Raw genomic sequence first — 20,132 nt, 5'->3', positions numbered from 1 at the left:
GCCATCAACTGCCACACAACAAGCCTGATTTCAGTATTAAATGTTGCTTTTCAGTCTGCTCTCATATACAGCACACAGTTCCACTGGCAATATAACTGCATCCATGCCAGCTTGAATATCCCTGCATTCCTGAATTTAAAAGTGATGTAAGGGTTTTTCAAATAACTTACGGGAATGGAGATGGTTGATGGCATTTGAACAGTAAGTGATTTATTCTAAAGTGTTCAAGGCACTTGAAATAACCAAAATAGCAGCTGCTAGTTATTTTGTTTTATATATGTTGTAAGTGAACACATTACTCACTATTACCCATTTGTCTCAAAACAGTGTTGATTATTGATTGGAACAGTACAATTTTTAAATTTAACACACATTGCAAATATTTACATCACCTTCCTCTTTCAATCTGAACCTTTAAATGTATTTTCAGGAGGTTGTTCTCCACGTCTCTAACATATCTGTAAAATGTAATTACTGGTTTGAGCTGCTGATAAAATCATTATTTAGATAACCAGGTTTGGTCGACTGAGCATCATCACATTCTTAACAGCATTATATTTAGGTGAATTTGAATCAATGGCATCATACAATAAAATTACGAACTGGTCACCACTGTCACATCATAATATAAATTACACTGTCAATATATAAAGAGTGGTCAAAAAGTTTGTTTCAAGGCACTGCTGCAGTGTATATGCAATATAGTGTGACTCCAATACCGGTATACAACCACCAATATGTAGGCATGGGATTAGTGTGGCATTTGTGTCCTTCTGAGGTGCCTGCAGTAGGTGATGTGGAAACACGAATTGTGGTGACATTATTACAAAATGCATCCAAACAGTACCACATGCTGTTATTCTTTTCTTGGCTGCCAAAGGACAAACACTGGTAGACATCCATCGGAGACTGAAAATTGTGTATGCGGCAGCATTTCTGTCAGAAATCAACACTGCGGAATGGTGTGCCAAGTTCTGGGCTGGACGTAGTTTGACACAAGATGCCAGTTGATCCAGGAATTCAACCCTATCCATTACGGACAACTGGGAGATACTCTAGCACCCATCCTACAGTCTTGACCTCTCCCCACGCAACAGTCATGGCCCCAATTTCTATATACATGACATAATTTATATTACAATGTGACAACAGTGACAAAGTCATTGTTTTATTTATCTGGCATCAATGATTTTATATATGCCTAATGTGATGCTGTAAATGCTTTTAAGAATGTGATGATGGTCAGTCAACCAAAACTTGTTTAAATAAATATTTTATCAGCATCTCAAGGCAGTAATCATGATTTTTTCAACCAAACCCTTTCACATTCAACGTATGAAAAATATCACGTTAGTAATTTAACTAGCTGTCTCATAACCACCAAAGGAAAAACCTAACATGTCATTTGTTTACACAGTTTATAACAATATTTGTTTATGGTTCATTTAAAGTTTTATAATTTTTTTTGCTTTAAAATTTTCGCAGCTTGGTACTATATTTTCTGTATATGTAAAGTAAAGTGTACTATACTGGAGGTTGAAGTTCTTTGTATTGTATGTGAATAATATAAGTAAAATACTATGTAAACTGTTTATTATGTTAAATCAATTTATGCTAAATCAATGTATTTTAAATCAAATTAAATTTAAAAATATTTGTGTGTATTAATTGTCCATGTTCATGTAAAGTTGACAATTTAAGAAATGGTCATACTTTGCAACAATATAAGAAATAGGTGTTAAGTAAAAGCCATTGTGCTTTTGTCTAAAACAAATGTGGTTCTGGGGAGTTGGCAAGGGTGAACTGATGCGCTACCTAGAGCAAGCACGGGAAGTATCACAAACAGTCTGTAGGCAGCAGTGATTGAGGCAGCACCTTTATGGAGCAGAAGCAGCTTTGCCTGCAAATTCGCACAAAATGTCTTGGATGGAGACTGCAAATGGCTTAAGGCATAGCTGTGAGTTGATGGGCTACTGTAACTAGAATTGAATGACGCCAAGAAGAGAAATTTAGCCCACACAGCAAGATTCTTGAAGGCTGTAGTGTGGGTAGTGTAAGCTGCCATAATTGTTCACCACATCCGAGCCTACAGCCACCAGATACAATTTTTTTACAGTAAATTTACTTTTGTACCGTGTGAACCATTAAATTTGAACTGTGTTTTAGTAACCATTCCTGAACTTTAAAGAATGTGGGTCACCCTTTTATTTCATCCTAACCATACACCTATATAGGGTTCCATTCTAGTGTTTGATGAATCCGAGGATCCTATTTTACAGACTTATGAAGTGCCAAGTTAATATAAAGAGGCACCACTTAAATTGTTTTCTTAACAATTGCAAAGTGTTATAGCAAAAGTTAGCTTACGTAAAATTCAATCAGAGTGTAGCCAAGTCACTAGAATCTGGTAAATGACTATACAGAGTTAGTTCAAAGAATAATAGCTTTTGAAAGTAAATTCCAGTAAGAAAGAGGTTTTCTTGAAGTGAAATGATCAGTATAAAGAGTGTGTGTATCTAAGTATTTAAGTTTTTGTACTATAGAAAATTTATTCTTTTTTCTATTTTTTCTCCATTTTGTCTACTGCTGAACTGGATAAGTCATTAGCCACTGCAATTTGCTTAATGATGTATAATTCTTTCTCCCTATCCTCTTTGTTCCATGAAATTTTGTTTACTCTGTATACCATTGTTTTGTATTCACCTTTCTTGTGTGCTTTTGGGTGACATGTTGTGGCAAGAATTGTGTTGTTGGAAGCTGTCTTTTTACTGTGTATCTTGAAGCTGTGATTTTCTACACACAAAACTAGAAATTAGTGCTATTAAGTTTTAGGCATTCAGCTGTGACATTTATGACAGTGTCTAATGACTTCCCAGTTCAATGACAGACAAAAAAAAAATTCCTGGCTCTTTACATGGAACCAATAATACAATCAAATTTACGATAAAATGGAAGTAGTTTTCTCCACAAACAACACACTACAACAGAAAATAGTGCACATCCTAAACAATAAAAAAGACAAATTCTCAGCAGCCTAAGGCATTTTCAAAATGACACACAAAACTTGCACCTCGGCTATTGCATACGACAAACTAGCAGGAACTTTTAAATTAGATGCACAGAACACATCAACTGCTACACACACAACCAGAAAATTCAGCAATAGCTACACACGCACACAACCTGGCCACCCATTCGAAAACGTATAAGATGATGTTGAGAAACTCCACCACTTCTAAAAATCACATACAATGGGTTTAATGGAGGAGCTGGAAATCCTTGTACACCACAAAAAGTAAGGTGGAAAAGATCACAATGAAAAACTATATAGCAACACAGTTTTTTTTCCCTTCATAAGTTTCTCCTTTACACAATAACTGTAGTAATTTCCATAAACATGTTGATTTCCTCATACACTACTCAACATCTACAACAAAATTGAATATATTTATAATCAGTACTTTCACAATGAATAATGGTAAAACAAATTTTGTAACTGAAAACTTCATGTAAATAATGCAGTCCAGAAAAAATTAACAGCTCTGGCTGTATACAAACTCTCTGTGGAATCATACTGTCATAATCTCTCTGTAACATGTTTTCTGTAACATGTTTTGATCTCACACACACACACACACACACACACACACACACACACACACACACACACACACAAACAAAAGCCAGTGCAAGTGATGATTTGCATGTTTGTGGTGATGTGTGTGATGGAGGAGGAACAATACATGTAAGAAGACAGACAAAAATAATGTTTCTAACACTAGCATATAAAAACATCCCAAGACTTATTTTATACAATTTTGCAGTTGCTGAGTAACTTCAAAGAGAGAACTACAGTGCAAAAGGGGCAGAAAATTACACATGCAAACATCACAAAAAATATTTATGTAAACAAATGTGTTTCAAAATAAGAATAAATTCTCAAAATGTTTTGTGCTACACATGAAACGATAAGTAACTGACAGATTTTCATTATCTAAATCATAAATGACACAGTTGCAGGCTTTCCAAAAACATCAATTATGTTGAACGAAATTAAGTTAAAACAAACAGTACGAAATGAAGATGCCAGACAGATTTAAAGGAAGAATTTTAAAGAAGTGTAACTCATCCATGAAAGAAGTGGCTTGCACACTTGTCTGACCAATTCTTGAGTACTGCTCATCATTCTGGGAGACTTACCAGGTAACCCGGTAGGATAGGATTGGTCCATCATTGAGAGGTTTACTGTTGAAATGCCAAGACAGTATGTTCTGGGTAGAGCTGGACAACATGTTACTTCATCCCACATACATCTCACCAAACAACAACTGTGTCATTTATGATTTAGATAATGAAAATCTGTCATTTACTTATTTTTTCATGTGTAGCACAAAACATTTTGAGAATTTATTCTTATTTTGAAACATATTTGTTTACATAAATATTTTCTGTGATGTTTGCATGTGTAATTTTCAGGTCCACTGGGTCTGACCACGTAGTAGTAGTAGTAGTAGTAGTAGTAGTAGTAGTAGTAGAGAGGTTAACTGACAATGATTCTTCCTAAGTGTCATTCACAAATGAAACTGGGAAGAGGGAAGCAGCTAGTGGTACCAGAAGTACCCTCCACCACACACCATTAGGTGGCTTGCAGCATATTATTTACATGTAGATGTGCAATGAAGGATAGGTTTCAGTACTGGACAAAGATGTGAAACTTTTACTCACTGAGATCTCGCAGGATGGCCTCATGTGGCACACGGGGCAGAACCTCCGCAACCTGCCTTACCATCCTTTGAAGATCACTGCTTGTTCCCTGAGCCAAAGCTCTTCTGGCCGCAGCCGCCTGTCGACGCAGTTCTGCAGCACGTCTCTTCGCCCACTCTGCCTGAAAGACACACGAAAATGTTTATATGAATATTTACTTTACATATCCGGGTCAGCAACTATACTGCATATTTCCAATAATCAGCCACGTGGATAGCTTTGCCATTTGCTATAACGTTTACTATAACACAAATTTTTACCTATTTTTGGGCATATCACTAGATGTTGATGACCTTGTATTTCAACACACTGACTGGAGTCATTCTCTTTATATTCACATTTTCTCAGGTTGGTATTGCACTGGGTGACACCAGTTCTTACTAGCAGTTAAGCGCCCTCCATCTCGGAAACAGTTGAGGATTCCAGCAGTCAGTTGTTCTTTAGGCTTTATTAGTGTCTCATTAATAAAGTTTTGCCATTAATTTTCTTGCCATAATTCCAGTGGCTCATCTTCAAGGGTTGGTCATTTGCAATGGACTTCATCGAGACTTCAGTCAGCTGTGCTGTATTTGGTAGTCATAAAATGGGTGCCTGTGATCATCAGACAGTTTCCTCCTTTCAACTGTGACTTGCCTTCTGATTGTGGGTGGAGCTATGCCGACAATGAGGTAAATTTGTTGAATTGGCATTGGTTTTAGGCAGCCAAACACCATGGATTCTGTCTCATTAATTGCTATGTCGACATATTTGGCATGTGCTGAGTTGTCCAGACAGGTATTGCATAATCTGCTGCAGAGAAACATTCTGAGAGAGCCAATGTTCTCAGAATTTTTGAATCTGAGGTCCCCTTTTCCTGCTGCTGAGTCTGGATGATGATCCCTTGCACATACATCTCCTTTAATGTTCTGACAGTGCTTCTCAAATGTCAGTCCTGTCAACTTGGATACTCAGACATTTCAGCTAATCATTATGGTTCAACTCCAGACCCTGCCACAGCACTTTCAATTGCCTAAGTGCATGTTTGTTTCTAAGAAGGAAGGCACACATTGAGTTTTACACAGACTTCTCTCCATAGAAGTCAGGTATATCTTCAAGTGTCTGCATCAGTTTCCCTTGCACTTCTGCAATAAATTTTCCTTGTGCAGCCACAATAGTATCAACTGTGTATACAAAATGTCTTGTCTCACTGTTTATAGGCTGATCAACTGTATTGAAATCACATAAAATTGGTGACAGGGCACTGCCTTTGGGCAGGCCATTCTTTTGCCTTCTCCATTCACTATATCTCCCTGGTAGCATCACACAAAAACATCAATTCTTAATGAGACATTCCACTAATTTCATGAATAGGAAATACTCAGTCTTGTAATAAAACTTGAACAGCTGTTGGTTGACAGTATCACAGGCAGCCCAGAGGCCTTAGAAAGTGACTTTAGTTATCTGCTTCTGTATGAAGTCATCCTCTACATTTGGGTGAGATTGAATATTTGGCCACAACACAATTTATCAGGCATAAATCCTACTTGTTCTGGTATGATTTTGGTACCTACTGTGCCACAAATTCTGTCAAGAACCATTCTTTCAAATGCCTTGTAGACATGACACGGAAGTGACACAATCCTGAAGTTTTGTGGATCTATAGGTTCTTTCCCCGGTTTTAGCAGGGTTACTAATTTGGCTTTCCTCCAGAGTTTTGGAATGTGCATGACAGTGACAAAACTATTGATGAAATGTGCAATCCATTTTAGGGCTGCAGGTCCAAAATGCTTTATTTTTTCAGTGCAGGTATCATCCAAGGAAGCAGCCTAAATGACAAAAATATTTACAGCAAAGGAAGCAACTGCAAATTTTGAACTTGTTACTGACAAGAACATTTGACACACTTGTTGTTGTCGTCCTCGTCGTCCTTAGTCCCAAGGCTGGTCTAATGTGGCTCTTGATGACTGTCCATCCTGTGCAAGACTCTTCATCCCTGTATAATCACCGTAAGCTATGCTTGTTTGAAACTGTTTATAAGATTAATGGCAACTCTGCATACATTCCAGTAACACAAAAGCTACAATTTTTACCAGTCTTTTATGTGATATTCTAAGCTTGCTAGCATAAACTTTACTGGAACTAAGGAGACATTTAATATTTATACTTTTATAACATTGCATCATTACAGTTCCAACTATAAATGAAATTTTATATGTTATATAAATGCTTTATGACCAGCCTGTAATTGCCAATTCACATTTCAATAAATATATATATATGTCAAATTTGATACTCCCTCTTATCATGTAAGTGATAGCTTTCAATATCATTGTACAAAAAATGAAGGAGAAACAATTTCATTGGCGCTCTAACGACTGCATGTGCTCCTATTATACTGATAAATTCTTATTACTTTCTTACATTTTGTTTTTATTTTTTTGTGTAGTGGGAAAAATAATACATAACATTTGTTATAACAATTTAGAGACCTGAAGCTTGTGCATCAGATGTACGAAGTCAGAATGCAGCTAACATCAATGCACAGTATCTGCAAACTTTGTCAAATCTTTTAAAGATGCAGCTTTGCATTTCAGTCTCAACAAGCTGTTAATGTTTATAATGAAATAACGACTGCCTCAAGAACAAAAACATTTAGAGACACTAAGATGGATCAAAATGACTAAATTAATGGAATACGCTAAAACATTGGTAACAAATACTTCAATATAGGGTTCAGAAGCTATCAATTTCTTCAAGCTATCAAGCTTCTTCTTTGATACAAAGGTTGTCTTTCATTAAACAGAAGAAAAAGAAAGTAACTCAACAAACAGGCCCTGAAGATCAAGTAACACAAACCAGCCACCATGCCATCCTCTGTCATATGGCTGCAGTATGGTTGGGAATGGGATCAGCAAATCACTCTCTTGGCCACTGTCAGCTTTCAAGCCGTAGAGTCGCAATTTATCATTCAAGGAGGTGGTCCTCAACAGGCCTAGCAAGGGTGAGTACATCCCAATGCAAGCCAACCACCAAGGAAAAGTCTCTCACATTACCAGGCATTTAACCTGCTTCCACCTCATGACAGGCAGACACACTGACCATTTAGCTAATCAGTAAGGGTAACGAGAGGGGTTACCAACATGGAATTAGATTCCTTATTGATAACCCCTTTCATTAGCCTTACTGATGGATACCTGAAGTCACAACATTAAACATCAACATTCAGAATTGATATTAGGACAGTTCTGAAAGCTGGCATTTGAAACAGAACTGGGTTTGTTTATAATTAACTTTTTTGCTAGGAGTCAAGATACATATTTTACACAACACATTTTGGGAAACGACTCCCATTTTCAATCTGCTTTGTTTTGTTGACTTTACTGCAATAAATAAAAAATGTGTAATTTTTAGTTACTCACAGGCTTTCACAAAAACATTTATAATGGACCAGATCAAATGAAACAAAAATAAAAACAATGTATCAACAACAACATACAAAAATACAAAATAGCACCAATTTTGTCATGCAGCTGGAGGGATAAATGACAAAATTTAGTGTTGAGAGCAGTTTCAGCCTTGGCACCACCAATGATGATTCTTACATGTAGCATCAACCAGAAGCATACTAAACAACATTCAGAATAATCTCTTGGCCCATGATGTGTAGCCTGAAATTACTACCACCTACAATGAGAGAACAATGAAGAATGCCCGATACAACTCAACTGACATCTGTCCCCAAAGAGTTACCTTTTCTACAATGTTAGAATAACATGTTCTCCAACTGGTAAAATGCTTACAGACAAACTTTTGTGTGTGTGCTACATAAAATCATAATCACCAGACATGTCCCCCACTGAATTAGTCTGCACTAGGGGTAACTGCCCTTAAGACATAACACATGCATACACTTGATTGCAGGAATGTATTGTAGATTCAGGAGAGTATAGACAGATCTAAAATTCTTTCCACAAGATTCAGGAAAGTATAGACAGATCTAAAATTCTTTCCACAGACAAACTTGTTCACTGATGAATGACACTGCAATTACGAATGTACTACCATTTTAACATACACCTAAAACTACATGTTTGTGGAATCATTCCATCTATATCCACACAATTACTCTGCTATTCACAATTAAGTGCCTGGCAGTGTGTTCATAAAACCACCTTCAAGCTCTTTCTCTAACGTTCCACTCTCCAATGGCAGGCAGGAAAATCGAGCTCTTCTATCTCTTATTTTATCATGAAATCAAACCATGGAAAATCCAGGATGGAATGTAACAATTTTATGAGAAGGAAAGTTGCTACTCACCATATAGCGGAGATGCTGAGTCACATATAGTCTTTTTGTTGTGCCTATCTGCTACTCAGCATCTCTGCTATATGGTGAGTAGCAACATTCCATCTCATAATATTGTTATTTTATCTTGATAACTTCTCCCTTGGTAGGTGAGCACCAAAAGAATATTTTTGCAATTTGTGGAGAAAATTAGTAATTAAAATTTCATGAGAGGATCCTGCCGCAATGAAAAACCACTTTGTTTTAATGTTTGCCACCCCAGCCACAGATCGTGTCTGTGGCACACTCTCCCATTTTCTCGAAAATAAAAAACGAGCTGCCTTTCCTTGAATTTTTCCAAAGTGCTCCACCAGTCCCACCTGATGTAGATCCTACACCACACAGCAATACTACAGAAGAGGCCTGACAAGTGTGATGTAAGCAGTCTCTCTAGTAGACCTGTTGCACTTTCTAAGTGTTCTGGCAATACATCACAGTCTTTGGTTTGCTTTATCCATGATGATATCTATATGGTCTTTCCAATTTATGTTATTTTTAATTGTATTCAATAAGTATTTAGTTGAATTTACAGCCTTTAGGTTTGTGTGATTTATTGCATAACTGAAATTTCAACAGATTTGTTTTAATATTCATGTGGATGACTTCACACTTTTAGTTATTTGGAGTCAATTGCCACTTTTTGCACCATACAGATATCTTCTGTAAATCATTTTGCAATTGGTTTTGATCATCTGTTGACTTTACAAGATGGTAAATGACAGAATCATCTGCAAACACTCTGAGGGGGCTGCTCAGATTGTCTCCTATGCTGTTTATGTAGATTAGGAACAGCAGTGGGCCTATTACACTTCCTTGGGGAACATCAGATATTACTCCTGTTTTACTCAATGACTTTCCATCAATTACTACAACTGTGAAGTTTTTGACAGGAACTTATGAATCCAGTCGCACAACTGTGGCAATACTCCATAAGCACACAATTTGACTGGAGGACACTTGTGAGGGACGGTGTCGAAAGCCTTCTGGAAATGGAACCGATTTGACAACCCCCATAAATACTCATTACTTCATAAGTGCAGCTAGCTTACTGCGCCTCACAATAATGATATTTTCTAAATCCATTCTGATTATTTGTCACTAAATTGTTTTCTTCACAATAATTCATGATGCCTGAGTACAACATATGTTTCAAAACTGTACGGCGAATCACCATTAGTGATACGGATCTATAATTCAGTGGATTACTCCTATTTCTTTTCTTGGGTATTGGTGCGACCTGTGTAACTTTCCACTCTTTAGGTATGGAACTTTCGATAAGCTAGTGCCTGTATATGATTGTTAAGTATGGAACTATTGCATCAGCATACTCTGAAAGGAACCTAACAAGTATACAATCTAGTCCAAGTCACTCATGTTGGTAGCTGTTCTTGACTCAGATTCTGGAATATTTGCTTCTTCTTTTTCTTTTTCTTCTTTGGTGAAGGAGTTTTGTAAAACTGTGTTTAGTAATTCTGCTTTAGTAGTGCTGTCAGTGGTGACATCAGTATTTTTATCACACAGTGAAGGTATTCATTGCGTCTTGCTGCTGGTGTAGTTTCATGTAACCAGAATCTCTCTGGGTTTTCTGCCAGATTTCGAGACAAAGTTCTGATGTGAAAACTATTCAAAGCATCTTGCACTGATATTCACACTAAATTTCAAGCTTCCGTAAAACATTGCCAATCTTGGTGATTTTGCTTTGTTCTAAAGCTGATAAGCTTTCTTTGCTGCTTCTGCAGCAGTGTGCTGATCCATTTCATGCACCATGGGGTTTCAGTACCATGGCTTACTAATTTACGTGGTATTACCTCTCAATTGCTGTTGACACTATTTCTTTGAATCCAAATCACATCTGGTCTATGTTTACACAGATGGGAAGAAGTGAAAACTGTCTCTTAGAATGGTGTTAAGTGAATTTTTATCTGCTTTTTTAAATAGATGTACTTTGTGTTTACTTTTGATGGGTTTGGATGTTATGGTATTCAGTCTTGCTGCAACAGCCTGGTGGCCACTAATCCCTGTATCCATCACCGTGCACACTATTTGCTCTTATTCGTCGCTGAGAGGTCAAGTATGTTTTCACAACCATTTACACTTAAAGTGGGCTTTTGAACTAACTGTTCAAAATAATTTTCTGAGAAAGCTTTCGGTACAATTTCGGATGACATTTTATGCCTAGTCCAGCTTTAAACATGTATTTTTCCCGACATATCAAGGGTAGATTAATGTGGCCACCAACTATAATTGTGTGAGTGGGTACCCATTCGAAAAAAGACAAGTTTTCTTTGAACTGTTCAGCAAGTTCACCTGGGTGAGGGGGGGTCAGTGAAATAAACCAACTACTAATTTCTTCTGGTTGTCATGTATAACCTCAACCCTTTCAAATTCACAGGGTGTACTTCAATTTCACCACAAGGTTAACTACTTCTGATGACAATAAATGCTTCACCACGAATTGTATTTAATCTATCCTTTCTGAACACAATTAGGTCTTCTGTAAAAATTTCGACTGAACTTATTTCTAGCTTTAGCCAGTTTTCTGTACCTGCAATGATTTGAGCTTCAGTGCTTTCTGTTAACACTAGGAGCTCTGCTTCTTTCCCAGTTCAGCTACAGCAATTTACAACTACAATATAGATTGCTGCTTGGCATATCTTCCTGCATTTGTGCTGCACCCTTTTAGACAAATAACCCTGAGTTAATAACGAGCATCAAAACAGATACAGGGATTAATGAACACAGGGTTGTCATAGTGATATTGAATATTGTAACCCCCAAATGCTCCAAAAATAAACAAAAATATACCTATTCAAAAAAGCAGATAAAAATTCAGTTGACACCTTCCTGAGAGACAATCTCCACTTCTTCCTAATTAATAATATAAGCGAAGACCAGATGTGGCTTGAATTCAAAGAAGTAGTATTAGCAGCAAATGAGAGATTGATATCAAATAAATTAACAAACGATGGAGCTGTTCGTCCTTGGTACACAAACAGGTCAGAACACTGTTGCACAAACAACAAAACAAACATGCCAAATTTAAACAGACGCAAAATCACCAAGATTGGCGGTCTTTTACAGAAGCTCGAAATGTAGCACGGGCTTCAATGCGAGATGCTTATAACAATTTCCACAATGAAACTTTGCCTCAAAATCTGGCAGAAAATCCAAAGAGATTCTGGTTGTATGTGATGTACGTTACTGGCAAGAAACAAACAATGCCTTCTCTGCACAGTAGCAATGGAGATACTATCGAATACAGTGCTGCCAAAGCAGAGTTACTAAACACAGCCTTCCGAAATGCCTTCACAAAAGAAGGCAAAGTAAATATTCCCGAATTCAAATCAAGAACAGCTGCCAACATGAGTAACTTACAAGTAAATATCCTCGGAGTAGTGAAGCAACTTAAATCGCTTAATAAAAGCAAGGCTTTTGGTCCAGACTGTACACCAATTAGGTTCCTTTCAGAGTATGGTGATGCATTAGTTCCGCGCTTAATCATATACAACCATTCACTTGACCAAAGATCCATACCCAAAGACTGGAAAGCTGCACAGGTCACACCAATATTCAAGAAAAAGTAGTAGGAGTAATCCACTTAATTACAGGCCCATATCATTAACGTCAATATGCAGCAGGATTTTGGAACATATATTGTGTTCAAACATTATGAATTGCCTACAACTAGCTATTTATTCGCATTAAGTGTTGAGTGCTACTGACAAGGGATTTCAGATCTATTCCATATTTATGGATTTCAGGAAGGCTTTTGACACTGTACCACAAAAGCAGCTTGTAGTGAAATTGCTTGTTAATGGAATATTGTCTCAATTATGTGACTGGATTTGTGATTTCCTGTCAGAGAAGTCACAGTTCGTAGTAACTGATGGAGCATCATTGAGTTAAACAAAGGTGATTTCTGATGTCCCCCAAGGTAGTGTTATAGGCCATTTGCTGTTCCTTATCTATATAAATGATTTGGGAGACAATCTGAGCAGCCATCTTAGGTTGTTTGCAGATGACACTGTTGTTTATCAACTAATAAAGTCAACAGAAGATCAAAACAAATTGCAAAACAATTCAGAAAAGAAACCTGAATGGTGCGAGAATTGGCAGTTGACCCTAAATAACGAAGTGTGAGGTCATCCACATGAGTGCTAAAAGGAATTCATTTAACTTCTGTTACACGTTAAATCAGTCAAATCTAAAGACCGTAAATTCAACTAAATACCTATAAATTACAATTATGAACAACTTAAGCTGGAAGGAACACACAGAAAATGTTGTGGGGAAGGCTAACCAAAGACTGCGTTTTATTGGCAGCACTATTAGAAAATGTAACAAGTCTACTAAGGAGACTGCCTACAACAAACTTGTCCATCCTCTTTTAGATTACTGCTGCGCGGTGTGGGATCCTTACCAGAGAGAACTGATGGAGTACACCGAAAAAGTTCAAAGGAGGGCACCACATTTTGTATTATTGTGAAATACGGGAGAGAGTGTCACTGTAATTAGACAGGATTTGGGCTGGACATCATTAAAAGAAAGGCATTTTTCGTTGTGTCGGAATCTTCTCATGAAATTCCAATCACCAACTTTCTCCTCCAAATGCAAAAATATTTTGTTGACACTGACTTACATAGGGAGAAATGATCACCACGATAAAATAAGAGAAATCAGAGCTTGTACGGAAAGATATAGGTGTTCGTTCTTTCCACAAACTATACAAGATTGGAAGTAATAGAGAACTGTGAAGGTGGTTTGATGAGCCCTCTGCCTGACACTTAAATGTGATTTGCAGAGTATCCATGTAGATGTAGATAGATGTAGACTGATAACACATCTGTGATTTCCCCAAGATGCTTTAAAAAGCCGCCCAGTCCCCTCCACACAGCCTCTGCTACCCACGTAGCTGCTTCCTGTGTGTACATCTTTAATTATATGAAGTCTACACTGATAGGATATTCATGCTTCAGAAGCGGGCAGTTAGAATACTTGCTAATAACAGCAAATGCCAATTCTGAAGGATTACTTCATCAAGTATAATTTACTGACTGTGCTCATTGTATGTTCTTAAGACAATTATGACTGTAAAAGAGGATGAAGAAATAAGTGTAATGAAGTGAGACATTCATAACTAAAATATGTGAACCTGGTGCAATTACCATAGGATGCTGAGTAATAAGGGAGCTATAGATCACAGTGTACTTGTAGCTGGAAGACAATTCTGTACATTTAGTTTTTACAGATCCATCATAAAGATGTGGACGCAGGTATGTGGCTGATCAGTAACTTGTAGAAAAAGGCCACCAACAGCTGTAGTTCTTCCTAAAATGAAGTGTCAAAACTAGTTGCTTAAATAATAAAAGGAAGAGTTACAGCTGTCGGTATCCTTTTTCTAAAAGAATTCTGTAACAGGTTGCCAAATAATATAAGGCAACTCTATGCAAATCTTTTTAATGGCAATCTGAAACAGTTGCTAACTAAACGACATTTATAACCAAAGATTTCTGATCACCTGTCAGTATTATTACATTTGTAGATATTTCGTTACATTAGTGGTGATAACTGTTTATATAATAGTATATAATGTGCTACTTACATGTATTCATTATATTTATGGCATGGTAACATAAATGTACAAAAATAATGTTCAAGACTGAAATTATTACAGTGGAATCCCTATTTCACATTTTTGTCAGGTCCTGACTTAAAAACTGTGAAACTGAGAAAAACGCAGAATCAAAGGAGATGTTAAAACCCCCAAAATACGAGCAAAAACAAATGCATAAAATCTGTCTCAATGATGAGAATTAAATGTACAATAAAATGCTTATATAATAATTTGTGGTAAAATCACAGATTTGTAACAGCAAACAAAAACTCTTTTTACTGAAATTGGTAGCTGGGTACAAAGTAACCGAGCTATTTTACGATGTGCTATGACAACCAATTACACCTCAAACCATGCTTCTTTGAGACATCTTTCCTTCATGTTCAACCAGGAAAAAGCAAAAATTGATGAACGTGGTGAATTAAACTGAAAATTGTGACGTACAGTGAGAGGCATCAGAATCTAACATAGGGTGGTGTGTGTTTTCCTTCTGTAGCCAATGGCAGTTTAATTGGGCTGAGTAGACTTCAAGCTGCATATATATAAGCTTGAAACATGTTTTTGAAACATGGGAACATCTATCCCTAGCCAGTATAGATTAAAGGAATCAATGTTTCAGGACAACTACTGCATATCACCTCTGCACAGTGCAAGTGTACATTTACATCTCGCATTGTGTCATCTGTTGTATAGAGTTGTTTTCTCTTGCTGTATTAAGTTTTCCTGGGGGAAGAAAAATTGCAGTGAACGAGGCAGCAGACTGTCAAGTTTTTACCATTGAACCAAGCTGACGGGCTGTTTGTGAAATATATGAAGCAAGCAGTACAAGAACAGCAATAAAACAAGACACTCTGCAGAACACTGCTGCTACATTTGGTAGAATACTGAGAAACCAAAATAAGGTCATTTGTCATAACTTGCTTCAAAACATGGAAATAAGTACTCAAGGCTCTGGAATGAATCTCCTACTGACAAAACATTAAGACTAACACTGTATCTGGTTGAAATTGCTTTCCTTAAATTTCTATTTTTTTTTTTTTTAAGAAAATGTGAAACCAAATTCAACATCATTAGATGATATCCACGTGAAATTACAGAAACTAAAGCTGTCTTCCATATACAGTTCCTATATGTAGCAAGTTTTTCCCCACCAGTTGTTTTATAGTATGTTTTCCATCACCAAAGTCAACGATTATATGCAAACCAACAAATCTATTTCTTACAACAACTAATACAATTTTATCAACCAGTGCCAACTACTGTACAAACTCTCCAACAAAATAATATAGTAATTTCAAAACCAATTACAAAATTCTTTGATAAATGCAACCTTATTCTGTAAAACTACAAAACAATGAGATATGCTAATGAGCTTCAGATCACAAGTCACGTAAATAAATACATAATGAACAAATGAGGACAACGTCTTTCATTGTGTTTGCATGAACCTTCGAATATTAATAATGCAGCAAGCAGCACATATTACAGTTTCCTCATCTCTAGACATGGTGTGGCAGACAACACGAAAACAATGCAATAAATAGCATTGCAGATAATGCAAATACACTGAGATATGTTTACTGCAAGTGAAGACAGAAACAGAGACAAGAAACAATGTTGGAAACAGATGGGAAACAATGAAGGAAATAATGTTTCCAATACAAACACATTTCCAGTGGCATTGTGAATGCAACTTCAAACCACTTTTTGCAGTTGTGACGTCACTAGTGGGCTTTTGACTGTCAACTTTGGCGAGCGCTCGTGAACAACCCCTGCATGAACTTTGTGTATTTCAATCATTCATTTCTTTCATAGTGTGTGATATGTGCACAGTGTGCCATTTCAAAGCAATTGTATATTAAAAGTATATCACAAATACCTCACACTTATTATTAAAAGTCAATTAATAAAAAATTAATGATGTAATGCTTAAAGAGATTTTATGATAATTAATGCACAATACTAAATTCTGACAAAAAATCTGTACTGTAATGAATAACACCATGATTACATGACTTAAGAGGTTACAGATTTTTAACTCAGTGCATGACAATATCTTTTTTCAACTTAGCATTGTTATCACATTTACTGCTTTCGTAATACAGTACTTTCTGCAATATTCAATGTTGTTAAACATTACTGTTTGGTTAGAGAAAGAAGGATGAAATAAATATTTATCTGTTTATTTATGAATATGTGGTGATTTCTGAGTATGTGGTGAGGAAGGAACATAAAGAGAACAGCTTAAATTGCTGGAAGTGAAATGAGCCATATTATTCCTTGTCACAAATATTTTGCACAAACATATTCCCCTGAAGAGTGGTGGCTACAACAGATTCTCCTGTCACTACCACATCGATAAAAAACAACTTGTAATGATTGAAAGATCATTCCTTGTCACCTTCACAGTGCCACCATGTTATGATTACACCAGCTCCTGCAAAAAATAGTGTGAAATGTACTCAACCCCTCATCATTGCACGGTGAAGCTAAATGTTGCAAGTTGTGTTGGCAATGACAGTAGTGGATTACGTCAGCATTTCCTCTCTCATGTCTCCCCTCTCTACAACAGCCTAAAATATTCCCTTAACTCTGCCAGCACCCATGGTGCAAATCATCTGTCTGTTGTGCCACTTATAACTCATTTTGTCACATCAAATGTCAGTAGGAAGAAAACAGGACGAAGTCAAGTAATACATCAAGTAAGAACTGAGAATCAAGTAATTGTTACTAGCAAGGAACATAAAAATGGAATTTTTAGCATTTACCTCACGAGTTTTTCACAGCGGCTTTGAATTTATGATGTAGAATTGCAAAAAAACGTAAAATCAGAGAATGTATATTCGAAGTTCTACTGCATGTACAAATAAAAATTTTTTTATCATCATCATCATCATCTCTATCTCTTTATTATATTTCCCTTCGTCATAAATATTTACTTCTCTATATTTCTAGTATGTTAGAAGTTCATGAAATACTAATATTTCACAAGACAATTTTGTGAAATATCAAGAGAATGTTAACAACTATGTAGGTTCACTTCAGAACAAAACTTTTATGTAATCTCTAGAGTACATAAATTAGTTTGAATTTTCTAATGGACGATTTTAGTATTCATTTACAATCACAACCAACAGAGGCAAACATTTACCTTATCTGCTGCAGTGCAAGTTGTGGCTGAAAGACCTAGCGCAGCTGCAATTTCTGTCTGCAAGCGCTTGGCAAAGGCAGAGTCGTCCTCATCCTCTTCACGCCTCATCACAGGAAGAAATCTGAATAAGACATACAATTCATCACCTAATATGACAATTACATAATTACCACGTGATTTTCTGAATGGGAGAAATTTGCACAGAAGTGTGAATAGTTACTATCAAAGGCCATCACTCACGTGGCAAGAGTTATTTAGGTTTTAAAAATTTCCAGCTCTATACGTCAGTTATTCATGCAACTAATGTTTCCATATGCAATCTGTTTAATGCCAAACAACATAAGGTGCTACTATAAAACTACTAACACTGAAGTGGGACATTGTTGCTTTTCTTTTTATATCTTTGATTAAAACAATCCTTACACTAGCAGTCAGTACACATAGAGGGGCATTGGTCTTCCTCATGCAGAACCACTATTTTCTCAGCTGTCCCATTATTTCTATCTGGACATTCCTTCACTACCATCTGTATAAATCAGTATTTCAGAATGATCATAGTGCAATATCAAGTGTGTGTGCAAGTGCGAATATGCGTGCGCACATTTGTCTATATATTTTGCTCCAGAATTTGTCATTATCACAATAAAATGAAATCAACACATTGATGATCTAATTCTAAAACTACTGTTTGGCCTGCGCTCCACTTAAAACCTTTGTCACTGTGTTGTCCAGCAATCAGAAATTCAAAGCTGGCATATATTACAGACAAATATTGTCAAGCATTCAAAGAAAAATGTATGAAACGTTTGTTCTGCAAATGTTTTGTAAATGTAAAGTCATGCAGGGCTCTCTTTAAGAACATTAGCATTATAACAATACTGTGTCATTATGATCATAAAGGCATTTATGGGTAACAGTTCCCAATGAAATATGAAGCAGACAACTATAACACCATTCACACACAGACTTTGTATCCTGTTTTCAGCTGCATGGAGGAGGTATACACTCAAGTGCAAATGCATTTAAGGAGGTGGCAGCAGATGTAACAAGAGTCACTAACACACCAGGAATAAAAAATTAAAGAAAAAACCTTAGCAGTGACTCCTTGTGGACATCTTAATATTCAGAACCTGTGATCATATACACTACTTTTGTAACAGAAATAGAATGTTCCTAATAAAAATAAAGCAATAACCTGACAGTAAATATATCATTATTTTCCTCTGATAATCCCATATATTCATATAAATATATTAAATAACTAAGACATATTTTAACTATAAATAAAGATACGCTAATATCATATAAGCAGACTACTATTAATGAGAGAGTGAAGTTAGCATAACATACAAGCAGTCTAGTAGCAGCTTCAGTCTGCAATGTGAATTGTGGAACAATGACCCAACTCATCACACGCCACACAGCCATACGCTCATAGATATAATAGCAACAAAGCGACCAGATAAAATAATTCGCGTCAATCAGACATCTGCTCCGGGACTCTCTGCTCATGACGTGATATTCTTAAATTGCTCAATGTATACTATCAAAGAAAAATCTCACCTGGTAACCTACAGAAACCTAAAAAATGTTAACCATGACGCTCTTCAAAAGGATTGCTCAGACATCCCTTGGTGTGATATAAGCAATGAACCAACTTTAGACGGAAAAATTCGGGAATTATGTCACAAAATTATTGCACTGTATGATAAACATGCTCCTCAATGCACTGTCAAGGTAAAGAGAGCTCCCACTCCGTGGCTCACCACTGCATTACACCAGTTAATGAATAAATGTGATGCTGCACATAGGGCCTTCAAGCGTAACCCAACTCCCGAGGTGTACGAAGCTTATAGGAAACTCCGAAACAGAACCAAGCAAAGCGTGAGGAATGCCAAAATCAGACATGCCCACTCTGTCGTATGCAGCATATCAAAACTTGCTGCACTGTGGAAAAAGCTGCGCAGTTTTGGTATAGGGTAGCGAAGATCTGACGCTGTTTATCAAGCGTCTGCAGAAGAATTAAACAATTTCTTCTCAACAGCTGTAAACTGCCACTCAGCAACAAATTACCAGCCCCAAGATATCAATCTCTCGAGATACAAGTTTTTCCTAAAACATGTCACTACTGGCACAGCACACAAGGCAATTATGAGAATCTCTTCCGAGGCAGTAGGAAATGATGGAGTGAGCATTGGCATGATTAAGAACATCGTAGACACTATTATTCCAGTTATCACAGACATCTTCAACCTGTCTCTTGTTAGTAGTACATATCCT

General features: G+C 36.6%; 1 protein-coding gene across 1 annotated transcript in view; it reads right to left on the bottom strand.

Annotated features, from left to right (window-relative positions):
• Window positions 1-20,132, bottom strand: part of LOC126473958 (lipid droplet-regulating VLDL assembly factor AUP1-like) — a 94,783-nt gene that overhangs the window by 26,217 nt on the left and 48,434 nt on the right. The window contains exons 6-7 of the mRNA XM_050101328.1: window positions 17,853-17,973; window positions 4,726-4,885 (exon numbers count right to left, since the gene is read on the bottom strand). Coding sequence (XP_049957285.1) covers window positions 4,726-4,885; window positions 17,853-17,973 — 281 coding nt within the window. The remainder of the gene's footprint in view (window positions 1-4,725; window positions 4,886-17,852; window positions 17,974-20,132) is intronic.

Source organism: Schistocerca serialis, chromosome 4 (assembly GCF_023864345.2).
Source record: "Schistocerca serialis cubense isolate TAMUIC-IGC-003099 chromosome 4, iqSchSeri2.2, whole genome shotgun sequence".
Lineage (NCBI taxonomy): Eukaryota > Metazoa > Arthropoda > Insecta > Orthoptera > Acrididae > Schistocerca > Schistocerca serialis.
Note: the sequence above shows the minus strand (reverse complement) of the source record. Positions and strands in the feature narration are given on the sequence as shown.